This window comes from Beta vulgaris, chromosome 8, assembly GCF_026745355.1.
Source record: "Beta vulgaris subsp. vulgaris cultivar EL10 chromosome 8, EL10.2, whole genome shotgun sequence".
Classification (NCBI taxonomy): Eukaryota; Viridiplantae; Streptophyta; class Magnoliopsida; order Caryophyllales; family Amaranthaceae; genus Beta; species Beta vulgaris.
The window spans coordinates 29,099,875-29,115,361 of NC_079209.1; the positions used below are offsets into that span (position 1 = coordinate 29,099,875).

Consider the following 15,487-nt stretch of genomic DNA (forward strand, 5'->3'; position numbering starts at 1 on the left):
TGGAATTGAAATTTCTCCAAATCAACCTTTATTGGGGAGGAATCAGGCAAGTTGGTAACACGAGCATGTAGCCAAGAACATGACTTGCTAAGAGACTGGACCACTTGTTCACACACAAGTGGAGTTCCTTTTGGATTCACATCAGGAGATGAGCCCTTAGATGAAATCTTTCCTACAACTGCACTCTTAGGTTGTGAATCCGCCTTGTTATTGTTAGCTTTTGAGTCCACCTCATTCTCTTTTGATCGGTTGTCTTGCGAATTCTCTTTGTCCACATCCAAATTCTTCACTTTTTTGGCCGATTCTGTTTTTTTCTTTAAAGCCTGTTTCAGAAAAGACACCATTACACAAAAGAACATAGTTGAATGCACACCAAATAGTTAGATACTGAATGTCACGGGAGTCTTAATTAGTCCTTGAGGGTTACCGGTTTGTAATTTGATAAAACCTTGCTAACGTACTTTATTATAGCCTAATATAAATTAAACTATAACGCCTAATAAATTCAAGCGACGTGTATTAAATAAGATGATCAACGCAACAATTAATCTATTAATTACTGCTGAATATTCTCACTTATGTCACAAACTTCTAGAAAGATTCTATAACACACATAAAGATAAACCAGACTGGACAATTAAAGGACAAACATGAAGATGATACCTCCATGGATTTCGACTAAAATTGGAGATCGAACAAACTTGGTAGCTCAATACATGCTCTAATTATAGGCTAGAGGCTAACTATAACCCCACAAGGGGGTTGGCTAATCTAGGTAAAGCTACGCTAGAGAAAAGTAAATTGCACGTTTGTTGTGTGTTGTGTTTTTTGTTTTGTTCTGATGTTGCTTCTTGTATTTATACTACGAAGACATGTATAACTTCCTTGCTTCTTGGAGGGAAGTGATTTGAATCATTTTATGATTCAAATCACAATTGCCATTTTCTGATCGACGCCATGACAATCACGTTCCATTACCCACGTTCTTGCATGCTTTCATAATCAGGTTAACTTCCAGCCATGTCATCATCTTTCGCGTTGCTTGACTTTCAACCATTATCTCTTGATTATTGCTGCTAGTTGGGCTTTCTTCTATGGATCGTTGATTGTTGACTTTTGTTGACTATTTCTCATGGGCTTCTTGATATAATTGGGCCTACATTTACGTGATCATTAGACCCTTAAGGGCTTGATTCAATGAATCATAATAAATGCTAACTATAATGTAAAAATGGTAGTAACACCACTTTACTCACATTACAAGACTTACGAAGGGAAACTTCTTTCATCAATGAGATCTCCTAAAAACATCTTAATTATCCATCACAATACTTCAATATCATCCTCAAGCTCCTGTTTGTAGCCCGACCCAAGGTTAATCAAAATTGATTATACCTGACCCATACCTAATCCTTAATCGGCCATGAATTGAACTGAATTTGGCACGACCCAAGTGGGTTGGACCAGAACCTAGGTTTGGTCAACCCACACCCAGTTTGACTCCCCTAGGTCAAAATATATATCAGTCGAGCAATAAAAGCAAACGTTATTCTATAGCTCATCAAATTAAGTAACTGTAGAGCTAATACTACTTTAATACATAGAGTATTGATTAGCCTTCAAAGTGATTACCTATGCAACAAGAAACTTCTGATTCTTCAGGTGCTTATTGCCTTTATTACTAGTTCGTTCTCCTGACTTCTGCATTTACTTCTCAAAGAAGGAAGGAACTACATAAATTTGCCTTCCATCTCCCGTTGTTTTTCTTGATCATTTCACTCTTCCTCTTATAATATTTACATGTGATGATAAGCAAAAAGTATATTGGCTTCCTCTGAAGAAAGGTGACAAGTGCAAGAGATATCTCTACACATGAAAAGAAGAATTTTGTTTTGCTACACCTTGTGGACGATAGGATGTTTTCTAGGTATGTTTCGTTCTCTTGATAGTTAATTATATGTATACTTTATGAGCAAATTTTGTCTCTGATGTGTATATATTTCATTCATTTTATAATTTGTGTTCTCGAATTTCAGAAATTCCTTTAGCAGTATTATGCATGAAACATAACAAATCTTAATTTGCTACTCTACAAATATAGTTGTAGCTTACACAATGGATTGAAAATTCAGCTAGCTTATCAAGATAAAACAAGACCGAAGAAGTAATAATAGGTTCATTCTTAAATTCTAGGCAACAGGCACATATAATATATACTCATACTGATGCCAAAGAATGACAAATTTTGTTTAATTAGTGAACCATATATACAGTTTTTTTACTAAATTAATTATAGCAATTAACAATTTATTCAAGAATGGAGGGAGTATCCAGTATAGTAATATGTAAATATGCATATATTTTACTATATTTGGAATGACTGACTTGTACTATTAACTTATCTGTCTGTTTTATTATTGAATTTTTGAAGTGTACACAATGGGGCATCATGTAACTGTGCAAGAAAAGCAAGAAGCAACCCTTCCGATCACAACACTGTCTCCTGCAGAAGGGAACACCACGTTCTTAGATGGTACATCTTGGTGTGTGGCACTTCCTGTGGTAACTCAGAATGATCTACAGACTGCACTAGACTGGGCGTGTGGTGACGGCAAGGCTGATTGTAGTCCGATCGAAGCCGGCGGACCGTGCTACGACCCTAACACGGTGGTCTCGCATGCTTCCTATGCCTTCAACATCTACTATCAACAAAACGGAAACAATGACATTGCCTGCAACTTTGGGGGAACAGCTACTTTAACAAAGAAAGACCCAAGTAACTTCCTTTTCACTTTTATTAGCTTTGAAGCCCATGCGTTGCACGGGCTTGTTGCTTATTTTACTTTTTGCAAATTTTGTTTACATTGTTGATTTTGTGGTGTGAAATGAGAATTTTCATATACTTTCTCCGTTCTTTTTCCATTGCAACAAGTAGTTAAAAATCTATAGACTATCTTAAGGTTTTTTAAAATCAAACTCTACTTTTTCATCCTCCAAACTCTAATATATACGTAACTTTATCGATATATAGATTTTAGTTTTTGTTGTAACAACAAAATATCCTTAACAAATTTTGTTGCAATACTAAATTGTTTTAGTTTGTTGAGTAAGATTGAGGTTTTGAAAAATAATATATTTGATCCTGTAAATCGGACCTATGATCAAAGGCTATAATCAAACATATATGTAGTTTACTATACTTATAGTAATCATTATATTTATCTAAAAAAAGACTAAATAATATCTTACAATTCATCTAAATAAATATATTGTTCATGAGTTATAAAACTATATATAGTAAATCGATCTTATTTTTGAAGCATATTACAAACACTCTCCAATGATAAAAGAATTATAATGTTTTGAATTAGGTCAAGTGATATTTAATTACATAATATAATAGTTTAGGTTATTTGTTCGAAACGAAAGACTAATTTCTCCCAATCTAAAACTCCTTTTATGTATTTAACTATATGTAGAACTCTACTTTTTTAAAATATTTAAAATGAAAACTAATGACATGACAATCCTATGTGGCACTCTTTATTTCATAAGTTGTAGAACTATATTGTAAATGGATCTTATTCGAAGCATATTTCAAGAACAAGCTAATGGTACAATAATTATATTATTTCAAATTACATAGCAAAAGTTATATACAATTTACATAATATAATAATTGAGGTTGTTCATTCAAAACCAAACGCTAGTTTTCCCTTATCTACAACTCGTTATGTGTATTTTAATCTATGTAAAACTCTATTTTTTTAAAAGATGAAAATATAATGCATGACGTGAAAATCCGACGTGGCGCTCTCCATTTCATTTATCGAACTATATTGCAAATGAATTTTATTTCGATGCATATTTATATTGCTCTCCAACTGCATAAAAATCATAATATTCTTAATTACATAGTCACACCAAAACCTCAAAACCCCCACCCTCCAAAACCTACACCCAAACTTGGACACCGAGAACCTCGAAACCACCCCCATGCACCCACTTCGAGAGAGATAGAGGATGAGAGTGGGGTTTTGTGGGTTGTGTTGGTTGTTAGTGGCGATTTTCAGTGAGAGAGAAAAGATTAGAGTGGTTGGAAGAAGTAGATGAGGTGCTGATTTTCGGTGAGAGAGAGAGAAGATGAGGGTCGTGGCTATTGATGAGAAAGAGAAGAACGGTGATGAGCGGTGATTGGGTATTGATGGGGCGGTGTTGGGTGGTGATGCATGGTGATGGGTTGAGGGAGGAGAGAGAAAATGAGGGTGATGATGGTTGATGAAGAGAGGAGAGATAAGATGGGGTGTGATGGTGGGTGGGGTTGAAGAGGAGAGAGAATATGAGGGTATGATAGTGGGTGATTGGGTAGGGTTGAAGAGGTGAGAGAAAGAAATAGGGATGAAGAAGCATAATCTTTTCAAAAAGGACTATCACTATGCTTTTGAGTCACTATCCTCAAATAAATACCCAAGAATCCTTTGTTTTAAAAGTTGAAAGGCTTCGGATTGGACTCCCGCCTTTCCAAGGGTTCCTTCCCTATGGTAATTTGGAAATTTTAAAGGGCTTGAGCACCCTGCGGGTCCCAATCCCCCTCTGGGTCCAGAAGTGTCATCTGGTATAAAATTGACACATTCACCTCAAAAAAGGAAAATAATTAAAAGAAAAAGGTTTATTAAAAAACAAAAAAAAAATAGAAATTTGAAAAAAAAAATTAAGGTTTACCTGCTGTTGCAGGTTAGCAGGTAATTTGGACCATTTGTGAAAAATTGGGGACAAGGTTGGGATTCACCATGGATTTTTCATATTATGGATCTTTTATGAAAAATGGACTATAGTCTGGACAAGTAGTGTCAATTTTTCCAATTCTAAATGTATGTATATATATATATATATATATATATATATATATATATATATATATATATATATATATATATTTATATATATATATATATATAGTAATGGTGTGTAGATATCATCTAACTTAGTAATTTTTTGTTAGAATAGTATCTAACACTTGAGAATAAATCCTAAGTATGTCGTTGTGCTTAGTCACTAATTTACACCAAAAAAATCTATGTATTAATGTAGATATAATGTAAAAAAAAAAAAAAACAAACAAACCAACACAACCCATATATATGTAACTGTTGGACTTTGTTAATTTGATTCTATGATTTGTAATCATACTCCATTTGGGATTTGCATTTGATTTAATTTTTTTTCCTTTTTTGTTATATGAAATAAAATAAAAATGAAACTAAAGCTGACTATTTGTATTGCAGGCTATGGTAAATGTATCTATGAGGTCTCCAGGTAAATTAGGTTACTATTGAGAAGTATATATCAAATTCAAAGATAATTATCTTATAGAAAAAGTAAATAATAAGTTATTGATGATTCAAAAGTTTTAATTAAATGTTCAATCAATTACGTGTCACATTTTAAAATGCATGTAAAATATATTACCACCTCTAAGGAGAATTTGATGGATTCTATTGAGTGGTAGTAACAACTAAAGTTTGAATTTTTTGGTATTTATATATATGTATTATAAACAAGTTCATGTAAGACGGATTTTTTGTAGGAAATTGAGAAGAGATGTAATTTTATTAAAAAAATAATGTAGATCTAATCTAAGAAAGGAAAAAAAAAACTTATAAAAGATGATGTTTTTCTCTACTCAAAAAAAAATTGTGGTGTAATTCTAAGTGAGAAGAATTTGTAACTATAAGTAAAAATAGGCGTGACTAATACATTCTCACTTATTAGTTCTCACTTTTCAGTTCTCATTTCTCACCCTTAGACCCTCACGTAAGTCGACCATATGCCCACTTTCATAAGATTGCTAAATCAAATAAATTTATTATTAACAAAAAAAAAATTGAATATTCATAAAGATTGCATCACAATGGACTGAGATGTAGTGTTTTGTTATATTTATTAGGACTGTAAGCTCCGAGACTAGAAGGCTGGATGCACATAATATACTCGCCAGCGTTGTGGTGCTATTATACATTGTCATTTGGTTGAAGCCGTGATTATTTGCAGCAAGTGGGAAAACGAGAATATTTGGAATTTGGATCAAAGAAAATGGTTAAACCAATGCTTTGTTCCATGTACTTTTTTGTCTTATATTTATTATGTCCTTGATATATGCTTTTCTTTGAAAGTATTTTAAGAATATGTGACAATAGAACTTCTTTTTGACCCATGAAAGCTTAAAAGAGTTGCATCTGCTCGATGTCTACCTTGTTAACATATTTGTGCCTCTATATTTATTTTGCAACAGTTTCTTTGTCTTTTTTATTTATGATATTTTCTGATATATATCCTACATTACCATTTAGTAAAAACATGACTATTCTCTAATAAAGAAGAGAGTAGATATATAAAGACTCACTCTTAAAGGAAGAGGTGGTAGCTTAGTGAAATATCACCCCTCAGAATTCCAAGAGCTTTGCCCAAGGTTCGAATCCTTACCCCAATAATGAGTTGGGAATTTATGTGCCTGTTAATAGCCTAACGGAGGTTGATCCCTGAGACATTTGTCTTACTTAATAAAAAAAAAATTAAGTTTGCCTCTTTTTGGTCCTACCAATCTTACCTGATCACAAACAAATAGTCTCGCTATTTCTTATCCTACCAAGTCAGAAACTCTGATAGGTCAACTCGACCTAACTTAACGGGCAAAAGGCTTTGGGTGTGGGATCATATCCTCCAAATAAAAACCCTAGTGAAGATTGAACCGATGTTAAGGTTTACTTCATACGTTTAATATAGACTACGTCCACTAGGATCTAGGATTAAATATCATTAATAGGACATGCTCACGAACAAACGGTCTTGCGGAATCATTTATTTGGCTTCTTTAATTAATCGCGAGAGTGTTTCTCATGATGTAAAAACTCCCAAGTTTTAGCTTGATAGGCTGTTTTACACCCGTCAAAAATAATTCCTGCAAAACCTTCTAACAATGTAGCAGGGTAAGTAGGGTCGAATCCACAGAGAGATGGTCGTTAATATAGTTTCTAAGATAAGGTGAACTAAACAAGATCACAAATATCTGAATAGAGTTCTAAACTAATCAAACTACGAAAATCAAACTAAAAAGATCTAGGGCAATAGTTCACCATGTTTATACTTATAAACTATAAAAATATTATCACAGTTCAATTAATCATATATCTAGAGCACAGGTTAATCCTTGGTTAGGCACTAACGCTCTCAAATCAACATATGCTAGTACGGTCGCTCAACATAATCAGATTTGCTTATTGTAGGTAAGCCTCTAAAGAGTACTATCTCTCGATCTATGACTCGATATTAGCAATATTTAATCAGACAATTGATCAGATTGCAAAATTAACAAGAAAAACACTAATCAATTAGAGAAATCAATAACTAATCAAACCATGAATAAATATCAATCAATAAACATATCTTACAAACATGGATTCCCAAACCCTAGAAATAAAAACTACTCTATCCTGAAATAAATAACGAAATCTAAATCTACAAGGAAAAACATAATCAAAGTAATCAAGGAAAGAAACTAAAAGAAATAATGAATTAATGAAGTAGATGAAAATTAGGGTTTACAACTAAAAACTAGAGAGGAAGAGAAGAGAAAACTAAAAACTAAGAATAACGTGATAAATGGAGGAGGGAGAAAAAGAATGAAAACCTATCTAAATCATATTCACCTAATATGAGTAGGAAAGTAATTTACAAGATAAGAAAAGTCTTAAATAAATCATTAATAGGCGGATTAGTGATCCGCGCATACGCGTGTGGCAGATTCCAGTAGAAACAGTGCAATCTTCCGAAAGGCTTAACTCCTTGACTAGAAGTCTCCTCGGGATGTGCCACCTATCGTTGGAAAGCTCTTCAAGTCTAGTTTATAAATCTTCTGGGAATTAGTTGGTTTTAATAAGCACATCAAAAATTATGATCAGAAGAGTAGACGTGACTCCTTTTTCACATTTCTTCTAATGATTTTCCGCTTTGTTTTTGCTCAAACTCGTACTATGACATATCCATACGATCCTTATTCATTGTAGCTTCCTTCCAAGTGCTCCTAATCCTCAATTGCTAAACATACTCCAAATAGCCTTGAATGCCTGAAATTCATCAAAAACAAGAAAACATACCGAATAGGAGTAGAAAAGCATAACTTAAGAATATAATCCAAAATGAACCTAAATATGAAACTAAATGCTCTAAAATGCAACCTAAATGAACCTAAAAACTATATATAAATATGACTTATCAAACTCCCCCAAGCTAAACCATTGCTTGTCCTCAAGCAATTAGACATAAACATCGGAAAAGTTAGACAATCTACAATATAGGACTACAACAGGGCTAAACACTCAATTGAGAACACAAGAGATATAATCACTGCATAAACCAAGCATCGAAACAATCTCGAACAAAGCCGCGTAGCATATCTTGTATCGCAATCAACTCTCCAATCATACCACAAACTATCTCTCCCAAACTGGATTTAACGAAACATGACAGACCTCACTATAGTTATGTGCACTCTAATTTCTCGTGTGTTTAAGGGTTAAATAATGACTCTCAACCAAAATAAGTCGACTCAGATGAAGCAAATACTCTTTAACTTTGACTTTTTGACTCACTTAATACACAACAATACAATACATCATGATCAAGAGGACTTTTAAGGGTTGTAATGGGGCTGAGGTTAAAGGTATGGAAATAATTTGGGAATTGTGGTGGAAAAACCAATAAGGGGGAGCATCATATAACTGAAAACATGACCCAAAAAAAGGTCACAACAACTCCGTGCAACAATCAACAATCTCCAAATATAATCAACCACCTTTTTCACTCAAGAAATTTGATCGTAATCCTTTTTTATTTCGCTTTATTCAAAACTCTTTTTCACATCTTTTTTTCATTTCATTTTTCACTTTTTTGTGTTTCTTTCTTTTCACACTTTCAATTCAATTTCAAAGCTCACTAAACATACTTTTCCATCCTTGTAAACCACAAATAGAGCACTTCAATTCAATACAAACCAAAACAAAATTATTACTCGCTCCCCCCAAACTAGGCTTGGGACAAGAATCAAATGAGGTCAATGGCTTGTAATGTAGGTATCAATGAAACAAAGTCAGAAAAGGCTCAGGCGGGCTAGAGGAAGGATAATATGAAAATAAGAACAACTCTGGAGCTAAGATCATCAAATTAAACGCCTCAATCATATCAAAATGTATGCACTATCATATATCAAAGAGTACCAAGTAAAAGTCAAGATCAATGCGACAACTGAGGAACTAATCACACATGAAAGAACATAACTGACACAGATACGTCAGTTTATAGGCACAAAAGCTCACTTAGGCTAGGGTGTCTGCATAGTAATGTTAAATCGAGCCAGAGAGAGATTTTCAAAAAGTCTTAGCAGTAGTCCCATAGATGCAACTAAAATGAGATGAAATCTAAAAGAGATGATATATATGCAGATGCAACTAAGAAAGCAGTACAATTTTTTGGTTACACGTAAACTTCCACTTCTAATAAGCAGTACAAACCGTGCAACATCCTACGAAAGCAAAAAAAAAATCTACACTAAAAAGCAAACAAATGATAGAATATTCCTCCCCCAAGCTAGAATCTACAGTGTCCTCACTGCAGAAACCAGTTTAGAAAAAGAACAATATTGAACCCCAACAATCATTCAACACCAAAGTCGTCCACCAAAAGCCACAACACCACAAAAACCACACACAAATCCCAACAATCCGATGAACTAACAATTCAATTAATGTGTAAGATTCTCAACAAGATGACATCAAAACAAAAATCCAAGCAGAAATTCGAGATGAACATCAACAACAATTATAAGTGAGAAAAGATGCTTACTACCCAATGAATTAGGGAGAAGAGTCAAAATACTCAAAAATCATGTCATAATGCTTCACAAACGCGAACTTGGACTAATTAGATGCCTGTTTGAGAGAATCCTAAAAGAACCATCAGTAAAAAAAATTAAAAGTCCATTGGAAAAAAGTAATAACAAAATATATTAAACACAAAAAAAGAAAAAGAAATAGAAAAGGGAAAAGAAAATCAGAATAATACAAAAAAAAATAGAGAAAGAAGAAAATTAAAAAAAAAAGGAGAGAGAAGAACGAAGAACGAAAGAAAAGAAAGGGAAAGGTGCGGCTGTGGTGCGTCGGATTTGATGGTGGTGAAGCGCAGATGTGGTAAACAGAATGGGAGGGGTTCGAAGGAGCAGGCGAGTTGTACGGTGCAGATGGGGAGGTAAGGAGGGGGTGCATGAGGAGACGAAGCGACGAAGGTCTAGGTCGCTGCAGTGTGGTGCGATGTTGGGCGACCGGTGTTGTTGTGCGAGCAGGAGACGCGAGGGAGGTGGTAGGCGCGAAGAAAGGACGGTGGGGGTTCCCGTGGGTTTCTGGTGGTGTTGCGCAGGGAAAGTGATGGTTTGGTGGTGGGATGGGTCGCAACTAGCGGCGTATGTGCGGCGAGCAGGAGGGGCTGAGAGTTGGTGGGCGGCGCGAATGTTGTTGTTAGGGGATGGGTGTGGTGTGGATGCCGGTTCTTGGTGGTCGTCGATGATGGAAGGATACGATAGCACTAGTGGTGGTGCGTGGGGTGAGTTGTGAAGGAAGTAGCAGACGCGAAGAGTAGGAGGAGGGGAGGTTGTTATGCGAACAGAGGAAGTTTGTGGGAGACGCCAGTGACTGGCTTTGTGACGGTGATCGCCTGAGATGGTGAACAAATGACAGGGGCTGGGCAATGAAGAGGTGGCTGAGGAAGAAAGTGTGTGGGGGAGGGAAGGAAGGAAAGAGAAGGCCCTGCAGCAAAAATTTTGAAATTTCTCTCTCGCTCGGTAAAGAGAAAAACAGCCCGATTGGACTAAAATTTCACCTGGTTGACACGGCGAGTAACACTTGGCCAAAATTTCGAAAAGGCTTCCAAATTTCCAAAATTTGCTTGCGCGTCCGAGAGGGCAATTATGCCCAGTCGATCGGGCGACCAGATACTTTGACAAACTTCCTTTCTTAAAAACAAACAAAAAAAAAACTTGTTCCACCTACAACAAACACACAAAACACACCGAAGTCAGCAAAATCACTCAAAAAGGAAGAAACAAAGACAAAAATCGTAAATAAAGAAAAGAAGAGAGAAAATAAGTTAATGTTCGGGTTGCCTCCCGAGAAGCACAAATTTAAGGTCTTGCATGACCGTTGAAGACTAGTAGATCACTGATAATAGTTCAATGCTCTAAGAAGCTTATCATATGTTCCTGCAGACATCTCAGAGCATATTATATAAGAGTGAAAACGAAAAATGAAAAAAATTAGTACTAAAACTACAAAAAAAAAATCAAAGGAAAAATTAAATTTACAAGAAGAAGTAAAAGAAAAATTGTTAGTCTTTTTACATGACTCAAAAGAAGTAAAAGAAACTAAGTTTACATTAGTTACATGATCATGATAGTCATTCAAAGGGGGGACAAAGAAGGGACGATGGAGGATACAATATAGGAGATGAAGGAATAATGTCAAGTTTTTTAGAGAATGAAACATGAGACTCAAAAACAGTATCAGATAAAACCGACAAAGACTCATTTACTATTTCACTCTCAACTTTAGACTCATATGTAGATGAAAAGTTTATCGAAAAAGTGTCAGACACTTTACTCTCAACTATGGATTCGTCAACATGGAGACACAAACTACCAACTCCATCAATTACACCCTTACCTTCTACCAAATTATCATGAGTCATATCAACGTCTTTCTCTTTCGAATTATAATTCTCAACACTAATATTAGTATCATCAAGTATCACCTCTTGGTTAGTAGATTGTTGCACAACAAGAAATCAATAGATTTCGCTATGTTTTGGTAATCATTAGCTAATTCATTTAAATCTTCATGTTGTTTAACAATATACTCTTTCATCATGTCAAAAAGTTCCTGAGCTCTGTGTTTCAGGTTGAAATAATTATTCCTCAGGTTGATAACATTGGGTATGAACAGGCACATAAGATCATTGGGTAATAGATTTCATAAGAATTCATGCAGAGATTTTGTAAATTTTGACAATCATATGATGCATCATAAACATAATCATTCGCATTATAATACCCAGAATAATCATATTGCCCTTGATAATTAGAAAAAACATCTCCATCTGAACTATAATTATACGACTCCATAATAACACACTAAACCAGAGAGGAAAACAACAAAAAACTTTTAACAAAAAGAAAGAAAAAAAATATATATATACACAGTTTAATTTCACCAACAATAAAACTAAATAAAATATATCGTCTCCCCGGCAACGGCGCCAAAATTTGATAGGTTGTCGTACAGCCGTCAAAAATAATTTCTGCGAAACCTTCTAAAAATGTAGTAGGGTAAGTAGGGTCGAATCCATAGAGAGATGGTCGTTTTAATATAGTTTCTAAGATATGGAGAACTAAAAAGATCACAAATATCTGAATTAAAGTTCTAAACTAATCAAACTACGAAAATCAAACTAAAAAGATCTAGGGCAATGGTTCACCATGTTTATACTTATAAACATCAAAATATTATCACAGTTCAATTAATCATATATCTAGAGCACAGGTTAATCCTTGGTCAGGCACTAACGCTCTCAAATCAACATATGCGAGTACGGTCGCTCAACATAATCAGATTTGCTAAATGTAGGTAAGCCTCTAAAGAGTACTATCTCTCGATCTATGACTCGATATCGAGTCATAGATCGAGAGATAGTACTCTTTAGAGGCTTACCTACAATTAGCAAATCTGATTATGTTGAGCGACCGTACTCGCATATGTTAGCAATATTTAATTACACAATTGATCAGATTGCAAAATTAATAAGAAAAACACTAATCAATTAGAGAAATCAATAACTAATCAAACCATGAATAAATATCAATCAATAATCATATCTTATAAACATGGATTCCCAAACCCTAGAAATAAAAACTACTCTATCATGAAATAAATAACGAAATCTAAATCTACAAGGAAAAACATAATCAAAGAAAGAAACTAAAAGAAATAATGAATTAATGAAGTAGATGAAAACTAGGGTTTACAACTAAAAACTAGAGAGGAAGAGAGGAGAAAACTAAAAACTAAGAATAACGTGATAAATGGGAGGAGGGAGAAAAAGAATGAAAACCTATCTAAATAATATTCACCTAATATGACTAGGAAAGTAATTTACAAGATAAGAAAAGTCTTAAATAAATCATTAATAGGCGGATTAGTGATGCGCGTACGCGTGGCAGATTCCAGCAGAAACAGTGCAATCTTCCGAAAGGCATAACTCTTTGACTAGAAGTCTCTTCGGGACCTGCCACCTATCGTTGGAAAACTCTTCAAGTCTAGTTTATAAATCTTTTGGGAATTACTTGGTTTTAATAAGCACATCAAAAGTTATGATCAGAAGAGTAGATGTGACTCCTTTTTCACATTTCTTCTAATGATTTTCCACTTCGTTTTTGCTCAAACTCGTACTATGACATATCCATACGATCCTTATTTATTGTAGCTTCCTTCCAAGTGCTCCTAATCCTCAAGTTTAGCTAAACATACTCCAAATACGTCCTCAATACATGAAATTCATCAAAAATAAGAAAACATACCGAATAGGAGTAGAAAAGCATAACTTAAGAATATAATGCAATAATGAACCTAAATATGAAACTAAAAACATTATCATCAATCTATAAATCACCGGCCGACAAATAAACAATAAAAGTTAGGAAGTCAGAGCTCCAAACTCTACTACCTAAGTTCCAAAGAGGGAGATGAGTTAGAACATGGTGCCACCTTATTACTATTCCTACCAACAAAAGACCAAGAAATAGACTTAAAACTAGTAGTAAGATCTAAAATATCATCAAGTAAATGAAAATTACTAAGGCCTTCTTTCCACTTGATCGCATGAACCACATTCAAGCTGATACTCTTTGCACCAGCTAAAAGAACTTTTCCATCACTATTTCTAATCACAAAGCCTAAGGAAGCATTACCATTACTAACTTTAGAACCATCAAAATTTTAGCTTGTAAAAATCAGAAGGAGGGGGAGTTAAATGAGATTAGTACCCGCTTGAGAAATCAGGGGGAGATTACTCTTGACAGAAAAAGAAGAAGAAACAGATGATAAGTCACCTACCTCACAGTTCGCTTTAGACAACTGAGAAAAATAAAATACTAATTTAGAAACTAGCACGACGAGGGGAAATGTCTTCATCATTGAAAATCACTTTATTTCTATAGAACTAGATAAACCACCACACAAAAGAAAACATTTTGATTACTTCCAAAGAGAGGTCAGAATGACAATAATCTATCCAATAACGAAAAGAAAATTGACTAGAAAAATTGACCTCTTAAGGGATTTTTGGCCAAGCACATTGTCATGAAGACATTCAAACACATCTAAAGTGAAGGGACATTCAAAACAAAGCTGAGAGAGAGATTCAGGAGCATTACTACACAAAATGCATTGTTGAGAAAGAAAGACCTTACCCTTTTCAAGTCTATGTTTTGTAGGAATCCATCATGACAAGCTTTCTATAAAAAGTTTTTGATTTTGGGAGGAGCATGAAGCTTCCAAAGCCAAGCAAACTCAACTTTTTCAAAATTCGGGTTATGAAGTCCCTGAGCCAACATGGACCTAACTTGACTGAATACTCCCCATCAGCCGTCAGACCCCACACAAGAGCATCAAGCTGAAGGTTAGAAGGAAGAAAAGAAGAAAAAAAAATGTAGCTATATGGGGAGGGACAAGAGAAACAATTTTCTCCAGATCCCAAAGCTCGTGATCATCAATCACATCACTCACTTTGAAATGTTCCGACTCACTAGTGGGAATAATAATATTTTTAAGGGAAAATTGGAAGATCCTATTATATCATCCCAAAATGTTCTCTCTTTCCCGACCTCTACTTGCCATCTCAATAAGGGGTAAAATAAAATTCCACTACAAGAGGCTACTAAAGAGACATTATGAGATAGAATATCCTAATTTTTACTATACTTTTTCTTAACTAAATTTACCCATAGATTGTCTTTCTGTTTAACAATTTTCCAAAGAAGTTTCATTTGAAGAGCAATATTATTAACATCTACCTTCCGAATTCCTAAAACCCCGTACTGTTTTGGTAAGCAAATTTTATCCCAACTTATCAAATTAGATGTCTTATTGAGAATATCTTTATTCCAAAAGAAATTCCTATAGATTTCATCAAAACTTGAAAGGATTTGCTTGAAAAGATAAAAACTTTGCGTCGAGCAATTGGCTTTATTAGCCAGATTAGCTTAAATTAAAACTGTTATACCAGCTTGCGAAAGAGAGCCGACTTTTCATTTAAGGAGTTGATTAAGAGCCATACAATAGGCTTTCCCAAAAGTTTCTTTGGTAATCCTTGAATCTATAATTAGGCAACC

General features: G+C 34.5%; 1 protein-coding gene across 1 annotated transcript; it reads left to right on the forward strand.

Annotated features, from left to right (window-relative positions):
* Positions 1-1,659: 1,659 nt before the first annotated feature.
* LOC104901173 (glucan endo-1,3-beta-glucosidase 12) lies at positions 1,660-6,263 on the forward strand. Its single transcript, XM_010688719.4, has 4 exons — positions 1,660-1,927; positions 2,432-2,776; positions 5,286-5,316; positions 5,948-6,263. Exons 1-4 carry the CDS (start codon positions 1,873-1,875, stop codon positions 6,039-6,041), a joined length of 525 nt encoding a protein of 174 aa, XP_010687021.1. The 5' UTR covers positions 1,660-1,872; the 3' UTR covers positions 6,042-6,263.
* Positions 6,264-15,487: the final 9,224 nt, after the last annotated feature.

Excerpts from the sequence above, each read along its gene's own strand:
- LOC104901173 (XM_010688719.4), top strand. The coding sequence starts at position 1,873 with ATGAAAAGAAGAATTTTGTTTTGCTACACCTTGTGGACGATAGGATGT. Across the intron at positions 2,777-5,285 it reads TTTAACAAAGAAAGACCCAA|GCTATGGTAAATGTATCTAT; the intron begins GTAACTTCCTTT and ends TTTGTATTGCAG. Across the intron at positions 5,317-5,947 it reads TGTATCTATGAGGTCTCCAG|GACTGTAAGCTCCGAGACTA; the intron begins GTAAATTAGGTT and ends TATATTTATTAG.